We start from the raw sequence: 21,277 nt of genomic DNA on the forward strand, positions 1-21,277 counted from the left end.
ATACACATTTTAGTTGTATCCCTGGGTTTCACTCATCAACTCACATCTACAACAGGAAGGGACATCAGCTGGTTCTTCTGAAGACCACAAGAATACCAGAATTACCTCACCTCACATTTTTTGGTATTGCAGCCTTGCAAAGTGTCCTGGAAGTTGCGGGATTTTACCTGTATGGAGAGCATGGGAACCTATGCATAGTACAGGTATCTGGTGGGACACAGTTGAGGAACGTACCTGTATGTGTATGTACAAGGTGGAGAGTGAAGCGGTGTTAATTAAAGTTGAGAGTTAATGCTACACCCAGTGTCTCCCTTCTGAGTGTGTTGCAATGCTACAGTAAAGCATAATAGTACACTACCGCATATCAATAACGGCTCCCTGATGCCCACAATCTAGAACGAGTGGCCTAAGAATGAACACAAACGTGCACACAGGCGGCATGGATTTTTTTTACCAAATCGCGTGTGTGAAAGAGAGGGTGAGATCCAGTCCAGTCCAGTCCAAATACAGTCATATGAAAAAGTTTGGGCACCCCTATTAATCTTAATCATTTTTAGTTGTAAATATTTGGGTGTTTGCAACAGCCATTTCAGTTTGATATATCTAATAACTGATGGACACAGTAATATTTCAGGATTGAAATGAGGTTTATTGTACTAACAGAAAATGTGTAATATGCATTAATCCAAAATTTGACCGGTGCAAAAGTATGGGCACCCTTATCATTTTATTGATTTGAATACTCCTAACTACTTTTTACTGACTTACTGAAGCACAAATTTGGTTTGGTAACCTCATTGAGCTTTGAGCTTCATAGCCAGGTGTATCCAATCATGAGAAAAGGTATTTAAGGTGGCCAATTGCAAGTTGTATATATAATATAAAAAAAAACACCACACTAAAGATCAGCCATTAATTTAAGAGATTTTCAAGAAAAAAAATGGCCAACTGTGAACATCGCCCATTTTCCTGTCCAGCATTCATCTTTTACAGCCAAAACATGTCACATGAGGAGCGTGGGCCCCACTCATGCAGACAGTCGTAGTCCTGGTCTCCAGAGTCTGAGGAGTTCAGGGAGCTGATACTGCCGGCCTCCGAACCGCCCCATTCATAGTCAAACACCAGCAGAGAGTCGTAAGGTGGAGCCGTGGGGTCGTTATCAGCCGGCTAAGTTCTGCACATTCTTCAAAACAATATAGTGACTCAAAAGGTGCACTTCCAAAAAGTTAAACAGAATGAGTAATAAAAAAAATGTGTAATATAAAATGTATTGTATGTAATATAAAAAAATAACATACAAAATAAAAAATGGTTACACCACAATGCTTTTCACTGTTCAAAAAATGGCAGGAATTTTAGAAAAGGCTAGAACAGTAAGTAAGCTAGAACAAAATGTTCAGTAGATTATCGATCACTGACTGTTAAATCTGTACCACACATTAATTTGTGTAAATGCACAAAAGATCTTTAAAGCTATCAAATAGTTTACTTTGGCCCCAAAGTAAACGTAGGCATATATTTCACATTTTAGCCAAAACAGTTTCAGTAGCTATAAATGTGTGCATCCCACAAATTTGCAATACTGTTAAAATGTCATTTTTGTTCAGAATTTAATGCAAAATGTAATTTTTCACAATCATTGGCACCGGTATAATATTATTGTTCTATTCTAAGTGATACATTTAGCTGCAGTAATCTCCTCACAGCTCAGTAGTGGTTCTTCACTGATCTCTTCTTCCTCAGATACAGGAGTAGCAATAGGACCAGAACTGTATGAAAGAGCACAGTAGACATTCAAATAAAACCAGACTCCAAAATGCACCTCCTTAAACACATTGTCATATTTTATACTGTATATGTGACTCAAGATATGACCTGATCATCTTACTTAGCAAAGCCAGTATAGCCCCCAGAATTCCAAGGATCGGTGATAGGCCCAAGCCTGCAATTTCCCTGTCTAAGCACTGCAAGTCTTCTCCAGTGCAGTCACATACAGAGGCAAGGATAGTGCTGTCTTGGTGGTGGAGGCCGGAATCATACACCATCAGAACCACATTGTATTTTCCCTGTTGTAATGCAGTCTTAAGCGTGAGTATAATTTTATCTACATGAAGGACACAGAGAAAACAATGATATTTCATACAGCTCACATACATAGAAATCTAATAGTATGTCCACAAAAAAGAATCCCTACTTGAGTCGTTCATCCTGGCAGTCCAATTATTCCTGCCATCTCCCTGGAGTTCAACAGTGAATGGAGCAGCAAAACGAGGCCCATCCTTATCTGTTGCAGAGAGTGAAACTGGAACAGAGTCCTTATTGCACACTTTGATCTCCCTCTCTTCAACAACAGGAGCGTTATCGTTCACATCTTCAGGTTTAGAAATGATCTGCTCCTCTGGGTCAAACACTGGAGCCTCATTCACATCCTGAACATTCACGATGACTGTGGCAGTGGATGTCTGAAGGGGGTTGGCAAACGGAACTTCATTCTCAGCGATCACCAGCAGAGTGTACTTGTTGTTCTGTTCAAAGTCCAATGGCTAAAAAGAAAATCACACAGAACATGAACACACAACCCATGAAGCTAACTAAACTAAAAACTAGTGAAGCAGGAGTCAGTGAGCCAGTGTTAGACACTGTAGTACCTTAACAGCAGTAATGATGCCCTCCTGTTTGTTGGGTCCTGTGCTAATTCTGAAAAATCCACCATTGTTTCCACCAGAGATCTTGAACTTGGCCATCCAGGCAGGAGACTGAGGTTCATCTCCATCAGTCACTGGTAGCTTCACCACCACAGCTCCTACTTTATTCTCTGGGACTGATGCAGTGTACTGAAAGAAGAAAAAGCTTACATTACTAAAACAGTCAGTAGTCACATTCTTCAGTGTAAATACACTGAACAAACTGATTGAAAGTAATAAATAAATTACAGATTGCTGTAAAACACAAATGACAAAATTTAACAAATTTAAATTGAACACACCGAAGTTCTGTTTCCATATGCAGTTGTGTTTAAAATGTTTCAACCCCCGCTGCAGTAAAGTGTTTTAGCTAATTTAACATCTTGCTCACAACAGATCAAATAAGGACTTGTATAAAAGATAAAAGCAAAAATATAATTTTTAATATACCAACAAATGTCCTTTTTGTGATTTTCTCATTGACAAAAAATATTCGACCCCTTAAAGAATAAAGAATTCCACTCTCAAGAGCATACATTTCAATCAGGTGTTTTTAACCCTTGTGTGGTGTTCGGGTCAAATTTAACAAATTTAATTGTAAACAAATTTTCTACTCAATATCTTGAGTTTAATTCATTTTCCTTTACATTTTATTAAAAAACTAATAAAAAAAGAGTAGCACTTTTTGAAAGAAATGTAACATAAGAAAGGTAAAGGGCAAATATTAACCATGTAAGCTGTTTATATTGCTTGCAATTTAGGTGAAGCAAGCATGTGTAAAGAATTTTAATGTAAAATTGCTTAATTTTGCTGAATTAAATACAAGTAACAAAGTAAAGGAGTAACAAAAAGGGTTACAAGGGGTTAATCAGGCATGGAAATGACCTGTAGATGTGAACAGAACCATAATGAGCCACACATAAGCAGATTGATGGAAAGGGTACTCATCAGTGTTGTAGTTAGATATCAAACCTTGGAGAGACAGAGCTTTAAGTCCTGCTGATGGAAAGGGTACTCATCAGTGTTGTAGTTAGATATCAAACCTGGCAGAGACAGAGCTTTTAGTCCTGCTGATGGAAAGGGTACTCATCAGTGTTGTAGTTAGATATCAAACCTGGCAGAGACAGAGCTTTAAGTATTCCTGATGGAAAGGGTACTCATCAGTGTTGTAGTTAGATATCAAACCTGGCAGAGACAGAGCTTTAAGTCCTGCTGATGGAAAGGGTACTCATCAGTGTTGTAGTTAGCTACCAAACCTGGCAGAGACAGAGCTTTAAGTCCTGCTGATGGAAAGGGTACTCATTAGTGTTGTAGTTAGATATCAAACCTGGCAGAGACAGAGCTTTAAGTCCTGCTGATGGAAAGGGTACTCATCAGTGTTGTAGTTAGATATCAAACCTTGGAGAGACAGAGCTTTAAGTCCTGCTGATGGAAAGGGTACTCATCAGTGTTGTAGTTAGATATCAAACCTGGCAGAGACAGAGCTTTTAGTCCTGCTGATGGAAAGGGTACTCATCAGTGTTGTAGTTAGATATCAAACCTGGCAGAGACAGAGCTTTAAGTATTCCTGATGGAAAGGGTACTCATCAGTGTTGTAGTTAGATATCAAACCTGGCAGAGACAGAGCTTTAAGTCCTGCTGATGGAAAGGGTACTCATCAGTGTTGTAGTTAGCTACCAAACCTGGCAGAGACAGAGCTTTAAGTCCTGCTGATGGAAAGGGTACTCATTAGTGTTGTAGTTAGATATCAAACCTGGCAGAGACAGAGCTTTAAGTCCTGCTGATGGAAAGGGTACTCATTAGTGTTGTAGTTAGATATCAAACCTTGGAGAGACAGAGCTTTAAGTCCTGCTGATGGAAAGGGTACTCATCAGTGTTGTAGTTAGATATCAAACCTGGCAGAGACAGAGCTTTTAGTCCTGCTGATGGAAAGGGTACTCATCAGTGTTGTAGTTAGATATCAAACCTGGCAGAGACAGAGCTTTAAGTATTCCTGATGGAAAGGGTACTCATCAGTGTTGTAGTTAGATATCAAACCTGGCAGAGACAGAGCTTTAAGTCCTGCTGATGGAAAGGGTACTCATCAGTGTTGTAGTTAGCTACCAAACCTGGCAGAGACAGAGCTTTAAGTCCTGCTGATGGAAAGGGTACTCATTAGTGTTGTAGTTAGATATCAAACCTGGCAGAGACAGAGCTTTAAGTCCTGCTGATGGAAAGGGTACTCATTAGTGTTGTAGTTAGATATCTAACCTGGCAGAGACAGAGCTTTAAGTCCTGCTGATGGAAAGGGTACTCATCAGTGTTGTAGTTAGATATCAAACCCTGCAGAGACAGAGCTTTAAGTCCTCCTGATGGAAAGGGTACTCATCACTGTTGTAGTTAGATATCAAACCTGGCAGAGACAGAGCTTTTAGTCCTGCTGATGGAAAGGGTACTCATCAGTGTTGTAGTTAGATATCAAACCTGGCAGAGACAGAGCTTTAAGTCCTCCTGATGGAAAGGGTACTCATCAGTGTTGTAGTTAGATATCAAACCTGGCAGAGACAGAGCTTTAAGTCCTCCTGATGGAAAGGGTACTCATCATTGTTGTAGTTAGATATCCAACCTGGCAGAGACAGAGCTTTAAGTCCTGCTGATGAAAAGGGTACTCATCAGTGTTGTAGTTAGCTATCAAACCTGGCAGAGGCAGAGCTTTAAGTCCTGCTGATGGAAAGGGTACTCATCAGTGTTGTAGTTAGATATCAAACCTGGCAGAGACAGAGCTTTAAGTCCTCCTGATGGAAATTTGAAGCTGTGTTTATGTTCGTTATTATATGTATTTCTTTCTTTCATTGCTTGCAAGCTTATTTTTGTGCACTGTATTTACTTTTTTGCACAAAAACACATAATAAAACATGCAGATAAACTCATTTAAATATCGTTTTTTGTAGTTAGTGATATTTAAGATATTTAAGGTGTTTTAGTTAAGATCATGTTGGAATAAACCCTGTAATATTGTTAATGTGACGAACATAAGCTGTTTGGGTGGTTTTCTCAGTATTTTGGCAGATTAGAAACACTTTTTACCCAGTGAATTGGTTTTGTCTGAATCCCTCTGTGAATCTGGCAACCCTGGTGGCTCGCTGTCCGCTGCTTAGTAGTGAAACCCGCAATGCATTTTTTGGGACACATTTAGCACGCTTAGTAAGCAGCGATGTTTATTATAAATCATGATGCATTATGGGAGTTTTTAGTGCCCTGGAAATCACGTTCGAATTACCCCTTACGATTCGGACACTCAAAGAAAAATGGCTGAAATACTCAATAGTGCCCTAACTAGTGAATAGGGAGCCGTTTCAGTCACAGCCACAGTTTGGAGCATAAGTTTAAAGCTAAAGGCACAGTGGAAACGCGAACTGGGCGTGGCAGAAAGAGGTTACTGTCGACGAATGCTGTCCGGTACCTGAAATGATATGTGAAGAAAAATCCCCCACTGAAAGCTGAAGGACTGTGACAGGACATAAAAAGAGTCAACTCCAGCATGCCAAAAAAAAACATGTGGACAAACAACAAAGGGTTTGGTATACTGTTCTCTACTGTTTTGGCATACTGGATTTGACTCATCTCACAGTGTGCACCATATTTTCTGGGTCGAAACCTGATTACAGTATCTCCCTCGGACAAGTCCTGTCGCAGTTCACATCCACAGGTGCTTGAAACGTCTGTTCTTGAGAGTGGTAATCTTTAAGGGGTTAAATAATGAGGAAATCACACAAAGTTTGTTGGTTTATAAGAAAAAACTTTAAAGTTGTAATTTATGTTGCATTTGTCTATTGTACGTGTCCTTTTTTGATCTGATTGTGAACTAGATAAACAAAATAAATGTTAAACTTGCTAAAACACTTGAAGAAGACGATTGTATATCTTACTATTTACTACACAGCCTGGCCAAAAATAAGGTCACACAGCATTCACTGTGGCATTGTTTCCATAAGTTCTGCAATCTCTCAAGACTTACTTCAATTCAGTGTTACTGGATTTATTTTTCTCCAAGATCTTGCAGCAGCATTGATGATGGTAGAGTCTGACCACTGCACAAAGCAGCTCTTCTCCATCCAGCACATCCCAAAGATTCTCAACGAGGTTAAGATCTGGACTCTGTGGTGAACTCTCTCTCAATCCATGTGTGAAAATGATGATCTCATGCTCCCTGAACCCTGAACTCTTTCACAATTCCAGCACCATGAATCCTGACATTGTCTTATCTTGGAATATGGCCGTGTTTATCAGGGAAGAAAAAATCCATTGATGGAATAACCTGGTCTATATTCAGTATATTCAGGTAGTCAGCTGAGCTCATTCTTTCAGCACATACTGTTGCTGAACCTAAACCTGCAGACCAACTGCAGCATCAACCATCAACCCCACATCATTTACTTACTTAAATCCAGGTGGCGACTGGTGACTTTTTTTCTTGCCAGGCAGTGTATTTGCTGTTAACTACTGTATGTATAACTTTTCTATATATATACACAGGTATATATAACTATATTATCTTACCGATTTATTTTCAAACTCTGGAGCATGGTCGTTGCTTTCAGTTCCTGTAATAACAGCTGTTCCAGTGGTGACGTGGCCATTACCCATCATATCTGCAGCTTGGATCAGCAAGGTGTACTCAGGATAATTCTGGAAGAGATTATGTTCATGAATTAAACTACTTTATTAACTCATTCCACATCAACTCAATATTCATAACCCTGATTTCTACTCTCACCTCTCTGTCCAGTCCATCAGAGTTCACTCTAATCCCTCCAGTAATCGAGTTAATGACAAACATGTGTGGATCTGGCTGTGGTGGATCCTGACTGATGATGGAGTATCTGACCTCTGCATTGTCAGTGTCAGGATCATCTGCGTCAGTGGCATTGGCTATCATGAACTCAAACTCTTCAGAGAGAGAGAGGGAAATAAAGATCATGAGACATTATAAAGTGAATAAGAAAAACTAAATTTAAAGCCATAAAAATATTAGATATTTATCTCAATCAATGAAGCTACCTCGAGGTGAAGCTTCTGGAACACTGCCAAGGAAAGGGTTTTGGGTGAAGATGGGCTTATTATCATTTGCATCAATTACATAGATGATAATCTCCATAGTTTTTTCCTCAACCTCACCATCAGCTGCAACAGCATGAGACTTAAGCTGGAGTCAACAAAAGAAACAAAAGTGTTAAATAGTTTTCTGGGTTTCAAGAGAAAATTATAGGCTTTAACATTAACTAGCAGGTCTAAAGTCTCTTACCACATATTTATCTTTGATTTCCCGGTCAAGAGGCTTTGTTACATAGAGTGAACCAGTGTTTTTATTAATAATGAAAATAATAATGAAAAGCCTTTGGAGGCTGGTCTGCTCCTTCTCCAGTGATGCTGTAGATCATCTTAGTTTCCTTCACATAATCTGACTTAAGCTGGAAACAGATTAAACAGATTAGTACAAAATACAACAGGTACATAGAGAAGATTCAGTTTAAATTAGAGATCGTCTACACATACCACTGCGATCTCCTTGGGGAATGGACCTCTTTGGTTCTCTGGGACATTGAGTGGTGGAATCACCCAACTTCTCTTTGTTCTCAGCAACTTCAGAAAATTTGTACTTCTCTAAGAAATAAATATAATGTGACTTTGAGTGGTAAAACAATTTTGCAAAATGAAATCTTGAAATCTCTTTACATTCTTACTATCCAACACCAACCTATTCTAGCACAGATGTGTCATGCAGCTCTTTTCTCCCAGCTTTGCTTTTGTTTTTAATCACTTTACTTCAAATTTCACTAAATTGTGAACACAATTTTCAGCATGTAGACCAGGGGTGTCCAAACTACGGCCCGTGGGCCATTTGCAGCCCGTTTCCTTTTTTGGAGCGGCCCGCAAGGTATTTTACAAATAGAATAAAATTTGGCCCGCTGTTAAGCAGTTTTTTTTTTATGTGAGATTTTTTATGTGAGGCCAAAGAGTCTAAAAGCAGAGAGGGGGGTGCATTTCTAGCGCAGAAAAACGGGACAAAAACTCTAAAAGCGGAGAGAGTGCGCATTTCTAGCGCAGAAAAACGGGGCAAAGAGTCTAAAAGCAGAGAGGGGGGTGCATTTCTAGCGCAGAAAAACGGGGCAAAGAGTCTAAAAGCAGAGAGGGGGGTGCATTTCTAGCGCAGAAAAACGGGACAAAAACTCTAAAAGCGGAGAGAGTGCGCATTTCTAGCGCAGAAAAACGGGGCAAAGAGTCTAAAAGCAGAGAAAGTGCGCATTTCTAGCGCAGAAAAACGGGGCAAAGAGTCTAAAAGTTGCCGTAATTAAGGAGTTTAATATTAAGAGACATCATGAAATTAAACATCAATTTGAAAAATCTTAGTTTACACAAAACTGTCAAAGATAAAGATAGTAAGTCAAGTAAAATGGTGTGTAAATGAAATAATCAGGAAAAATGTATTATTTAAAGTGGTATATTTCATTATTTGTTTTATTAAAGAGTCTTCAAATATATTTCTCCTTCTGGCCCCCAACAAAAAAAGTTTGGACACCCCTGTTGTAGACAAACTGACAATGACAAAAGGACAATGGCACAATGGTTTGGTTGACAATGATCCAATTTTAAACACATTCTGTGGGCAACCTTGTAAAGGCTAAATCACAAAAATTGACTCCACATTTTTTTAATAGGAAAGAAACAACAATGGTGTAACATGGTAATAAAACTGTAACAAACAGTGAATTTATGTGAAAACAGAAAATTTACCATAAAGTCTACAGAATGTGTTTTATGCCACCCGCTATTTTTGAGTATTAAGGCTGTCCCTCTTACATTTCTGATCAACTTCACCAGAACATCTGACTAAATACTGTGAGACATGCATCACATTAACATCACTCACTATTAGTTTAAGTTAAATGCTTTATTTGTCACATATTTAGTCCTATGCAGCACTACTAGCAGTGACATTTGGTGTAAAAGTGTGTGTTGTGTGTGGTGATTTATTTTAATGAGCCCATTTGAGCCCATCAGATGTTTTTGATGTTTTGATGTGCATCAAATTACCACACAGCACAAAAGTAAGGAAATGTGTTTGGTAGATTGTTTCTTTGTTGTAACAATGCTTCTTGCCAATAATTTATATACTGTTAGAACAGTGCCACATTTGTAAGGAACATGTATTTGTGGGATGAGCAGCAGAGCTGAGTATGTGGGTTGGGCTGGATTGAGCCTCACATTTAAAAGTTCAATTTCTTAGATTTATCTAAATACTAAAACATTTCTGGAAAACTGGTACTTGGTCTGTGCAGAGCCAAAGGAAGCCAAACATCTTCTGGTCTAAATATCAGAAAGTCCTCCAATTCAGGACTTATCTAGTAAAGGACATTCTAGTTCTTCTGCCACATCTGTGATGTGCTTACATTCTTAGATTCTTCCAGCTGGGCATAGTGATGGTTGGTTTTGTCCACATTTTCCACTCTCACAGACGCAGTGTACCTCATTCCCTCTAAATCCCAGGCATGGACAGAGAATTCTTGAACTTCATGTAGAGTAAGCTGTGTCTTCAGTTCCACGGTGCCATCAATATCCACTTGAAAGTGCTGGTCAGTTGAGCTGTAAATGTTATATCCTCTACCAGCACAGTCGTTGAAGAGAACTGAAAGAAATAGGGAACATATGAATAGTAAAAGATTAAGGGTCAGGGATTAAACCTAGTCATATACTAAATGTTCATTTCAAATGGAAATCTCTAAGACTAGGCTTTATCTCTGGTTGGGAAACTGCCACTAAATGCTGTTAACAGAAACAGGTTTTTATATGTTTTAAAAAAAGGTTTTTTTTGCTATCTACTGAAGTAGAGATTAATAAGTGCACAAAAACGAGCTCAAGCTCTCCACCACTGGATGTGCTCACCCTGAAACAACATACTAAACTTTTATTAATAAGATGCTTTAAACTGGATTTGGCAAGCTGTAGTTGTTGGACCCTCAAACAAGGCCGTCGTCCCTGACTGCTCTATGGAAGATGCAATGATGGCTGCCCACTGCTCCAGGCACTTATGCTCACTGTACAGCGTGTGGCCAGATGCACGACACACAGCTTTTAAAGAAAGGGATTACACTTACAGGAGTAGTCAGAGACAGGCAAGGTCAGAATCAAAACGGCAGCAACAGTTAACAACGTAACAGAGTGAGAGCAGACAAAAAGAGCCATACACGGGATATTCAAACAGATAACAGGGCTAGGCAAAAAGAGATGTCTAATAATAAAAAACAAGGGTTGGCAATGGTAAAAAAAATAAGTGAAAATGGCAAGGCAATATAAACGGGTCAGAAACAAAGAGCAATAAACAAAAGAAACACTACGTAGAAGAGCGAGAAACTAGATTCAATACCGGGCGAGAGGCTACTGAAAACAAGGGGTATATATACTAAAAGGAACAGGTGTGGGCAGTCAGAAGCTCGGCGAGTTAAAAAGCTGTAGGGTCACGTGATCTTGGTGTCTTTAGTGTGTGTGTCATAGCAGTTCATAGCAGGCAGAATGACAACGTCAGGACTGACAGCGTGTTTCTAAGAGTGCACATTAGTGTGTATTTACTGCACAGATGGGTTGTACATGGTACTTTTGTCGTTTTTAGCTGTAGTTGTGGATTGTTAATGTGTATTAAGTTCATATAACTCAGGTCAAGACAGAGAATATGTAGTTATTGTAATATTCGTCTATGTGTATGTCTGTGGGTATGGGGTGTTGCAGAAGGGGTACCCACAATATGAACTTCACGCCACTGAATCATTCACTCCATTCTATAACTTTACATGGTTGAAAACTTCATGGCTGAATTGCTTTAAAAATAATGTGATTCATGTTATTCAACAACTTTTTCCAGTTGGCTGTTGCAATGGTGGCATTGTATTGGGGCGCCAAACTGGAATTCACTGAGTTTTTAAGAACGACAGAGAAAAATGTTGATCTGAATAGACTGTCTGTTTGATGGCTGCTCTTGTAATGTTCCCAGTGCAGGTTTTTGTGCTTTTCTCAGTGTAACACAGGGATTCTCAGACCTTGTCCTGGAGGCTTTCTGTCTTGTACATTGTGGTTGTTTTATTGACACACCCAATGCCACTCTTACATGGCTTATGGTAATTAACTGATTAACTGATTAATAGGCTGGACAGGGTGCCTTCAGGACAAATGCTGTAAAATGCAAAATGCTGTCCTAGCACACCAGATTAAACTCAATAGCAAGCTCCTTATAACCTGGGTCAGGTAAAGTGTCTTACAAAAGTATTCAAACCCCATTAAGTCTTTTGTGTATTGTCACCATACAACCACAAACTTTAATCTGTTTTATTGAAATTTCAAGTGATAGACTAACACAAAGTAGCACATCATTGAAAAGTGGAATGAAAAGGATTGTTTTTACAATTTTAATCAAACAAAAAAGGATTCAGTATTAGCTGACACCTTTTGCTGCAGTTACAGCTGTATTTCTTTTGGGGTTTGTCTTTACCAGTTTTGTGCATCTACAGACTTTTATCTAGAGATTTTTTGCCCCATTTTTCTTTATAAAACAGCTCAAGATCAGCCAGGTTTGATGGAGAGCGTCTGTGAACAGCAATTTTCATGTCTTGCCACAGAAGCTCAGTAGTATTTAGGTCAGGACTTTGACTGAGTCATTCTAAACCATTCCACTGTAGCTCTGGCTTCATGTTTAGGATCATTGTCTTGCTGGAAGGTGAATCTCCTTTCTAGTCTCAGGTCTTTTGTTGCCTTCAACAGGTTTAATTCTAGGATTGTCCTGTATTTCGTTCCATCCATCTTCCCATCAACTTTGACCAGCTTCCCTGCTGTCCCTGCTGAAGAACAACACCCCCACAGCATGATGCTGCCACCACCATGTTTTACAGTGGATTATGTGTTCAGGGTGATGAGCAGTATTACTTTTCCGTGATGCAGAATGGCTGCTTGTCTAACCTCTTATCCTCTCCTTGCTTTTCAGATTTGTATTTGATTAAAATGTATCCATGAAAACCATGAATAATTTACATTCCAATTAACAAGTACGTGCTACTTTGTATCGGTCTATCACTTAAAATCTCAATTAAATACATTTAAGTTTGTGGTTGTAAGGTGACAAACAAGTGAAAAAGTTCAAGGGGTATGAATACATTTGCAAGCCACTGTATGTTCAAGTACAGACAACACAGAAAATGTTTAACAACTATTAACTATTAACTAAGATATTTCAGTGCAGCAGTCCAGAGTCGCTAGGTCATTCTACTCTTCTGGAGTAGATCCATCAAATATCAGCCAGTAATCTATCTAATATAATATGCACATGCTTTCTTAAGATCATGGTTTAAAATTAAGGTAACACTTTCTATGAATGTCATCTTTATTAGACTCTATAACTACATTCATAAAATATTATAATGCATTCATAAGGCATTATAAACATGGCTATACATATTTATAAAAATGCATAACCCACTATAGCCATGTTTATTAAGCATTATGACCTGTGATTATAAAACATTATAAGCTATGCATATGATATACATGTTAAAACAGTATATAGCTATCGTTAAATATCTAGTCCCACAATGAAAGTCTGTCACTTTACTTAGAGTGCACAAAGACATGTTATAATACGTTATAATTGACTATAACTAATACTATATTCAAGACAAGAATAATTCATGGGTGGTTAAAATGTATCTATAGGATTACTGAGGGTGTGTTTATAAGTTGGAAACTGTTTTAGTCATGATACAAGTCTACAAGCTGGGACTGAGTTTCTTGGTATTGACGTATAACATGTTATAAACACTACAGCTATTAATGCATTATAATCACAGTTCATGATGCATAATAAACATGGCTATGATGAATTATAGAGTTTTATAAATATGTATAGCCATGTTTATAATGCATCTCATCACAGTTTACATGATTAGCCTACCGTTACCTTTCTTTTAAAAACATTCTTTTAGCTGCCTGAACTCACAGCAACGGGGGGCTTCCCCGCACTGACCCTCCTTTGCAAGCTGATTGGCTGTTTCTCCTGAAAGGCGGGACTTTCTCCTTGAACCGGCTCCACGATTGGTTAAGAGACACAGAGCGGTCAGTGCCCTGTCTCCTCAATAATATATATTTTTTTATTTTAATATAATACGGGAAATTTACGGGAAAATACTAATATGGGAGGATGGCGGGAAAGAGGAGTAAAATACGGTAGTACTTAGCCCAAGTATTTTAAAGAAAGTGTACTTCATGAAAAAATTAATACTGATGGAGACTTTTACTTTGACTCCACTTTATTTTATATAAAAGTTACAAATCACTTTATTTTTATTCCTCTGAAATACGAGGGCAATGCTTTTTTCCTTAAACAGAAGGAAGATCCACAGTACACGCAGGGCTGCACTTTAAACCGACAGTGGAAACATTTACCTGAGCATAACAATTCTTCAACAGACCATGAAAGCACAAGACCAAACAGGTTCAGTTGCTTTGGGCGATGTGTTTAGCAGACTGGACTGTTTTAATCACTAGATATGCTAGAAAGTGAATAAACAAGAGAACGCTGAGCCTGTTTACCTCTCAGATTTAACATGACTTTTTGTTTGATCACATCATTCCCATTCAGTTTTCACTTGTAAATATAAAAAGTCCAGGGGTAAGAGGTGTAAACACCCCACTTAATCCACATTCAGATGTGCTTAGAAACTAGTCCACATTTCACACAAGTGTAAAAGCAATGAAATCAGATCTTCTGTAATGAGAATCTATCAGGCAGTGGAAAAAAGCCTGTTAAAAACACTGTGCCTGTTTACACCTGGTCACTTCATGTGTCTCGAGTATCAGGATTATATCTAGATTAGACCAAATCTTAAGTGTAAACACACCCAAAACACATAAAACTGATACAAATCCAATCAATAAAACCACTTCAGGCAGTAGTCTGAGAAACATTTGAGACACTCTACTCTACACGACTCATTCAACAACCAAAACTACTGCCAGTACAACCCAATCCGAAAGTAATAATCGCCACACAAACAAATTTATTTCAAATTTTAATCCAATTTTCTCCCCAATTTATACGGCCAATTACCTAACCCACTAATTAGGACTCCCCCTATCACTAGTAATGCCATAACACCAGGAGGGTGAAGACTAACACATGCTTCCTCCGATACATGTGAAGTCAGACTCCGCCACTTTTCGAACTGCTGCTGATATACAGCATTACCGAGTAGCATCACAGCGCTAACACTCGGAGGAAAGCGCAGCGACTCGGTTCTGATACATCAGCTCACAGACGCAGCCTTGTGCTGATAGACATCACCCTAGGAGTGATGAAGGGAAAGAGCGCCATCTACTGTACCCACCCAGAGAGAGCAAGACCAATTGTGCTCTGGTAGCTGATGGCAATCTGCATGAACAGGATTCGAACCAGCGATCTCCTGATCAGCACTATAGTTATAACTGGCATGGTTTGACACACTTTTAAAATAAATTATGTTGATTTAAAATGATCTAAGACTTAACAAGCAGTAACATAAAATCTTACTCTTATCCATCTTACAATAAATACAATTTAATTATACCTACTGAAAAAACATATTTTTCGAAGTAAAGGCATGTAGTGAAACTTAGACTAATGTAATTTTATGACTTTTTGTAAAAATGCTAGTTTCACTTAAAAATATAGTGCAACATTGTTGCTAAATTATTATTACGGTAAGTAATGTCATTTTATTATATGAAGTAAAAATGATTAAAAAAGCTTTGTGGATTATACTTAAAAATAAGGTTGCAAAAATGTTGCACTGTATTTTTAAGTAAAACTAGCTCATGATTTTTTAGAGAGTTTCTTTGATCTTTTTGAACAAAAATACAACTGCTATCATTTATTTTCTGTACTGTCCTAATTGTAATTTAGTTTAATTTTTGGTAATCCATCAACACACTCATGGAAGGGAAAGGGAGGGTTTTGTGTGTTATGTGTTCTGCATGATGTGAATTTTTTAGTAATTTGGTGTTACATCAGGGGTGTCCAAACACAAGGTATTTTAGAAATAGAATGAAAGTTGTCCCGCTGTTCAGCAGGTTTTTATAATGTGAGATTCAAAGTTTGAACGCTAGGTGTCAGAAACGGGCCAAAGAGTCTAAAAGCGGAGAGAGTGCGCATTTCTAGCGCAGAAAAACGGGCCAAAGAGTCTAAAAGCGGAGAGAGCGCGCATTTCTAGCGCAGAAAAACGGGGGAAAGATTCTAAAAGCGGAGAGAGTGCGCAATTCTAGCGCAGAAAAACGGGGGAAAGATTCTAAAAGCGGAGAGAGTGCGCATTTCTAGCGCAGAAAAATGGGCCAGAGTCTAAAAGCGGAGAGAGTGCGCAATTCACCATATTTAAAGTGGTATATTTCATTATTTGTTTTATTAAAGAGTCTTTGGCCCGTGACTTCTCCTTCTGGCCCCCAACAAAAAAAGTTAGGACACCCCGGTGCACGCATTGAAACCCAGGATGTGAGTCATATATGATCATATGATAAGATGAATTTGTAAGAGGAGACGCTACAGATTTAAGAAATGTTCAAATCATTGTTATGTGCTGTGTAATTACAAAGATATTACTAGAAACACAGAGATAGACAGCAAGTGAATTTTTGGTTAGTATAAAGTTTTCTGAATGTTACAGTTAACATTCTTTGAATATTCAGTCTGTCATAATTTCTGGACTTTCTTAGAATGTTTATAAAAGTTGAAATAAACGTAACGCTGCTGCAACATCACTTGTATCATTGTTTTTAATTTTTAGTTTTGTGAATGTGAACTTTTAACGTTTTTATAATGTTAATATTTGTCTAGCTGGGAACACTGTATTAGAAAAGGTTTAATAACATTGTGATGCAAACCATTATTATTTAACAGGTTTTCAGAAATTCCTGGATTATTGTTTTTTTACACTGTAACAATGCAAAAGTTGAGAAAAATTTTAAGGCAGCTGTACTAGATTTTTAAATTTTGAAAAAAACTAACAGTTGTGCCAACTAGAAATCTTTAGTTCAGAGAGTTCATTTTTCATATTGAAGAACTTTAATTATTAAATACTAAGTTAATTTGAATGTATTAAATGTGTGTTCTGCTGACTATCCTTTAGAATGAAAAACTATATAAGATAAAAAATGTGACCTGTTTTACAGGTCAAATTAATGCAGTGAGCACAACCCTATATTTCATTGTTAATTTAAGGGAACAACTGGGATTTTTAATTGTTTTATTGTCAGTGATATAAACTAGAAGTAATGCAAATGTTAGACCCAGCCAGCATATAGTCTATATACACTTAGCAACACAAAACACAGAAACTTGATCTTATAGCCTACAGCACTGAGGCCGGGCACGTCACTACAGGGTTCATCCACGTTTTAACCAATAAATTTCCATGATTCCTTCATGACTTTTCCATCCCTTTAGGGCAACTTTTCATGACAAATTTTCTAATTGAATTCCACTGAAAATCAGACAGAATAGATAGAAATCTGATTGTGTGCAATAACCTCTTACCTCTGCCCAGCTTCCTGCCTCTGTGAAGATAAGGTCTGTCCACTTTAAAGGTGAAAACCTCTGAATCAAATCCGTTTAAACATGGCGTCTGTTCAGCAAAGCTGGAGGAGAGTACCTTTAATAAAGGACGAGAAAAAAACGCCATTTATTTTCTTCAAACACATAAACACTTTTACTGAATGAGGCCCAAAAGTGCAGGAATATAAAACTGACCAATACTACCAATATTTCAACTAATTAATTAATAATAGTAAATTTCTCAGTATTTTGAGTTATTTTATAGTTATAATACAGCTCTGGAATAATAATTTGCTATTTATAGGTTTATGTTTGAGTAAAATGAACATTGTTGTTTTATTCTATAAACTACAGACAACATTTCTCCCAAATTCCAAATAAAAATATTGTCATTTAGAGCATTTACTTACAGAAAATAAGAAATGGCTGAAATGACAAAAGAGATGCAGAGCTTTCAGACCTCAAATAATGCAAAAAAATACAAGTTCATATTCATAAAGTTTTAAAAGTTCAGAAATCAATATTTGGTGGAATAACCCTGATTTTTAATCAAAGTTTTCATGCCTCTTGACACCATGTTCTCCTCCACCAGTCTTACACACTGCTTTTGGATAACTTTATGCTGCTTTACTCCTGGTGCAAAAATTCAAGCAGTTCAGTTTGGTTTGATGGCTTGTGATCATCCATCTTCCTCTTGATTATATTCCAGAGGTTTTCAATTTGGTAAAATAAAAAAAAACTCATCATTTTGGAGTGGTCTCTTTTTTTCTAGAGCTGTATTTGTCTGTAATAAGAGCCACTGAAACAGACACAGTTATTATATCAGAGTGTGGGGCTGGGACGTAAATCAAAATGTCAATTTGATTAATAGAATTGTTTTCTTAATGTGATTTTTTTTATAATGGAGATTGTACATCTTTACATATAAAAGCTGCAGAGTGAATCTTAGTAGACATTTTTTTGCTTCTGTTTGAAACCTGTAAAAAACTATTTTAAGTGAAAGTGATTTACATATTTTACTATTTTCCTTAACTGACAAAACATTTGTAACCATTAATAAAAAAATGTAAAAGGAAACAATAGCTTGTGTATAACTTTAAATGTTGCTGTTTTTTTTTTTTTTTACAAAAAAAACCTGATTGAAAATCTCTCATATATTTAAATATGATTTATTTTTTTTATTTTTTTTATTTTATATCTCCCAGCCCTACTGGAGGAATAAAACCTAGTCTTGGACTGCACAACATTTTAAAATGATTTTAGAGATTTTCTACTGAAAACTTACCCACAACATTTTAAGGATAGTGTGTGTCGTTTTACATCATAAAATATAATAATCGCAAAATCACAAAACTTCATTGTTGAAAAGTCAACAAAATAATACAGAAAGGTATTCTTCATATTCTTTCATTTATTGTTTGTTTTTTTCATATAGAAAGAATATATAGAAACATACTTCTTTATATGTAAAATAAATACATTGCATCATTTTTTTATTGTAAACACTAACACATTAAATAATCATGGTTTTGACCACTTTCATACATTTTCAAATATATTTTATGAATACACTTTTAATTTTTACTGTTAAGTTTTCCTCTATTATTACTGATATTTTTAAAACAGGTCCCACCATAAATTGTTAAAATGTTCCTGTTAAATGTTTTATGTACTTTTTATCATAAATTCAGCATTAATGTAACTGGCAAGTAAGTTGTTTTATTTAATTATTATTTTATTAAAATACAGTTGTTTTACTTCAAATGAAACTCAGTTAAAGGCATATGTGCTAATACTTACCTTAAAGATATCTGTGTTTATTATGTTTCAGTAAATTTAGTGTTTAGTGTAAATATATTTTGGAATAAAATGCAATATTTGTGAAATTTAACATTTTAAATGTATAAATGTACATGTTCATATATTGTTTTCCCTATATATCGGGAAGTCATCGAACAGTAAATATATAAGGGTAATCTATATAAATCCTATATAATATATATAATAAATATATAAATCATATATAAGCTAGATATTGTGTTTTTAGTATTGTATTTAGTTCAAATAATGAGGAAGCACTTTTGGCTGCAGGGCGCATTAATCCAACTCAAATCTCTGTATTTTTTTAATTTATTTTTACAAAAATGAGAGAGCAGTTTAAAATTCCCTTACAAAATTATAAATATAAACACCAGAACATGAAGCAGAACATACCTGCAGTAGAACGAGAAGAACCCCCAGCTGTACACTCCTCAAAGTCTCCATGTAACAGAAAATAAACCCAATAATCCTCAGAACTCTCCGCTCCTCAGAGCTGTTACTCCTCTCAGAGCTGTTACTCCTCTCAGAGCTGAACTCCTCTCAGGAGTGGAACTCCTCTCAGAGCTGGATGGAGAACTGTGAAGCAGAACTACTGAGGTGATTTACTTTTCCTTTTGTTTTGTTACACAGGTGAACTCATCCTTACATCCAGTTCCAAATAAGGTAAGGTGGAATTTCAATGTGGGAAGTCCCTGTCTGCCTCACTGTGTACACAGATAACCTGCCTGAGGGGCAGTATTCACTATATCCACTCATGATGTCAGCTGTATCTATCTGTCCGTCCATCCGTCCGTCTGTTCATCCGTCCGCATTCTCCTGCAATTCTGTACAACTCTCTTCTGTCCTGTACATCACAATATATTATACTTTACTCTGCTGAACTGCTTTACCCTATTAGCACAGTTTTATTAGTTTATTAGTTCACTAGTTAAAACAGTTATCAGGGCCATTAAAACAGGTATCAAACATTTCTAATAAACATTTCTGTGTAAATATTGGACGAATAGCTGTCAGGTAAATCATGATATTAGAGGCTGTATGAAAACTATGGGTGTAACGGTACAGAAAAACCCCACATTTCAGTACGTTTTCGGTACGTTTTCGGTACGGTTGGTTGAATAAATAAAGAGGCTGGGCATTCTGTATAGCCTCGCCTTTATTAACTTCATAATAACAACAAATCTTCATTTTAACCATGTTTAGTTTTTGGGATGGAATATTGTAACAGGGCTCGAGCTCTTTTATTAAATGCTTGAAACCAGGATTCTCTCCTACTGTCATCATGAGAGGATCCATCTTTTGCATCTTGTTAGAACAAACAAAACAATGAGCGTGATTGTGACGCTTAATTAAGAACAAAAACACAAAAAAAACACTCTCCAGGTGGTATATTACTATCTCAGTCTACCATAAACAGAAGACTTTATTAGAAAAAAATATCTAAAGATGCCAGGTCTGGAAAAGTGTTCTTTGGACAGCTGAAACTAAGACCAGCCTGTACTGGAATGATGGAACGACACAAATCTCTTCACATCCTCTGTTAAACATGGTGCTGGTGGTTTGGGTGTGCATGGGTTTTAGAGGCTTGGGGACAGTAGTGTTTATTGTGACAGAAGACAGAAGCAGGAGGGTGAATTCTTAAATAACAGGGATTTACTTTCTGCTCAGATTTAACCAAACGCAGCAAGATTGATTAGTGGAATATTCTGCAGCGTCCGAGTTAATCACCAGTTTTGGATCCGATTGAGCAGCATTTCACTCGCTTAAGACAAATCAGCAACAACTAAAGCCAGCTGCAGTAAAGGCAAAGCATCATAAAGGGGAAAACCCAGTGTTTGTTGACGTCCAGGCAGTGACGTGCAGACGCTATGGCCCAATGTGCTTGGGCAACTGCCCTTTTGCCGTCCTTGGCTGATATTGCCCTTCCGAGGGAGGGGAAAAAATAATATAGGCAAATATGATTTCATATTTCAACAAGATTTTCTTTATAATTCATAATTTTGATTGAAGTTTCGTAAAACAAAGTCAATCATTCAGATTCAGACACCTCGAGAGGCAAAAAGGAGGGGCGCGGGCATAGTGGGGGACACGCAGCACGCTTCACTAGAAAAAAAAAAAAGCGCAGCACACGACCGGGCAGCCAGCTAGCTTGCAGTCAACGTTTTACACGGCT

The 21,277-nt window shown here is 37.2% G+C and overlaps 2 protein-coding genes across 8 annotated transcripts in view; one reads left to right on the plus strand and one right to left on the minus strand.

Annotated features, from left to right (window-relative positions):
* The window catches only part of LOC103023785 (B-cadherin), a 169,547-nt gene that overhangs the window by 13,985 nt on the left and 134,285 nt on the right, over positions 1-21,277 (plus strand). The gene's annotated exons all lie outside the window — the stretch shown is intronic.
* Positions 9,795-19,653, minus strand: LOC125787185 (cadherin-1-like). The gene is made up of 3 exons (XM_049471049.1): positions 19,498-19,653; positions 17,266-17,380; positions 9,795-10,350 (listed from the first exon to the last, which is right to left on the minus strand). The coding sequence occupies exons 1-3, from the start codon at positions 19,546-19,548 to the stop codon at positions 10,082-10,084; spliced, it is 435 nt and encodes a 144-aa protein (XP_049327006.1). The 5' UTR covers positions 19,549-19,653; the 3' UTR covers positions 9,795-10,081.

Source organism: Astyanax mexicanus, chromosome 23, assembly GCF_023375975.1.
Source record: "Astyanax mexicanus isolate ESR-SI-001 chromosome 23, AstMex3_surface, whole genome shotgun sequence".
Lineage (NCBI taxonomy): Eukaryota > Metazoa > Chordata > Actinopteri > Characiformes > Acestrorhamphidae > Astyanax > Astyanax mexicanus.

Bases quoted from the DNA above. Each gene is read 5' to 3' on its own strand.
- LOC125787185 (XM_049471049.1), bottom strand. From the start codon at position 19,548: ATGGAGACTTTGAGGAGTGTACAGCTGGGGGTTCTTCTCGTTCTACTG. The intron at 17,381-19,497 runs GTATGTTCTGCT...CCTTTATTAAAG, and splicing joins TTCTTCTCGTTCTACTGCAG to GTACTCTCCTCCAGCTTTGC. The intron at 10,351-17,265 runs GTAAGAGGTTAT...TATTTCTTTCAG, and splicing joins AGGCAGGAAGCTGGGCAGAG to TTCTCTTCAACGACTGTGCT.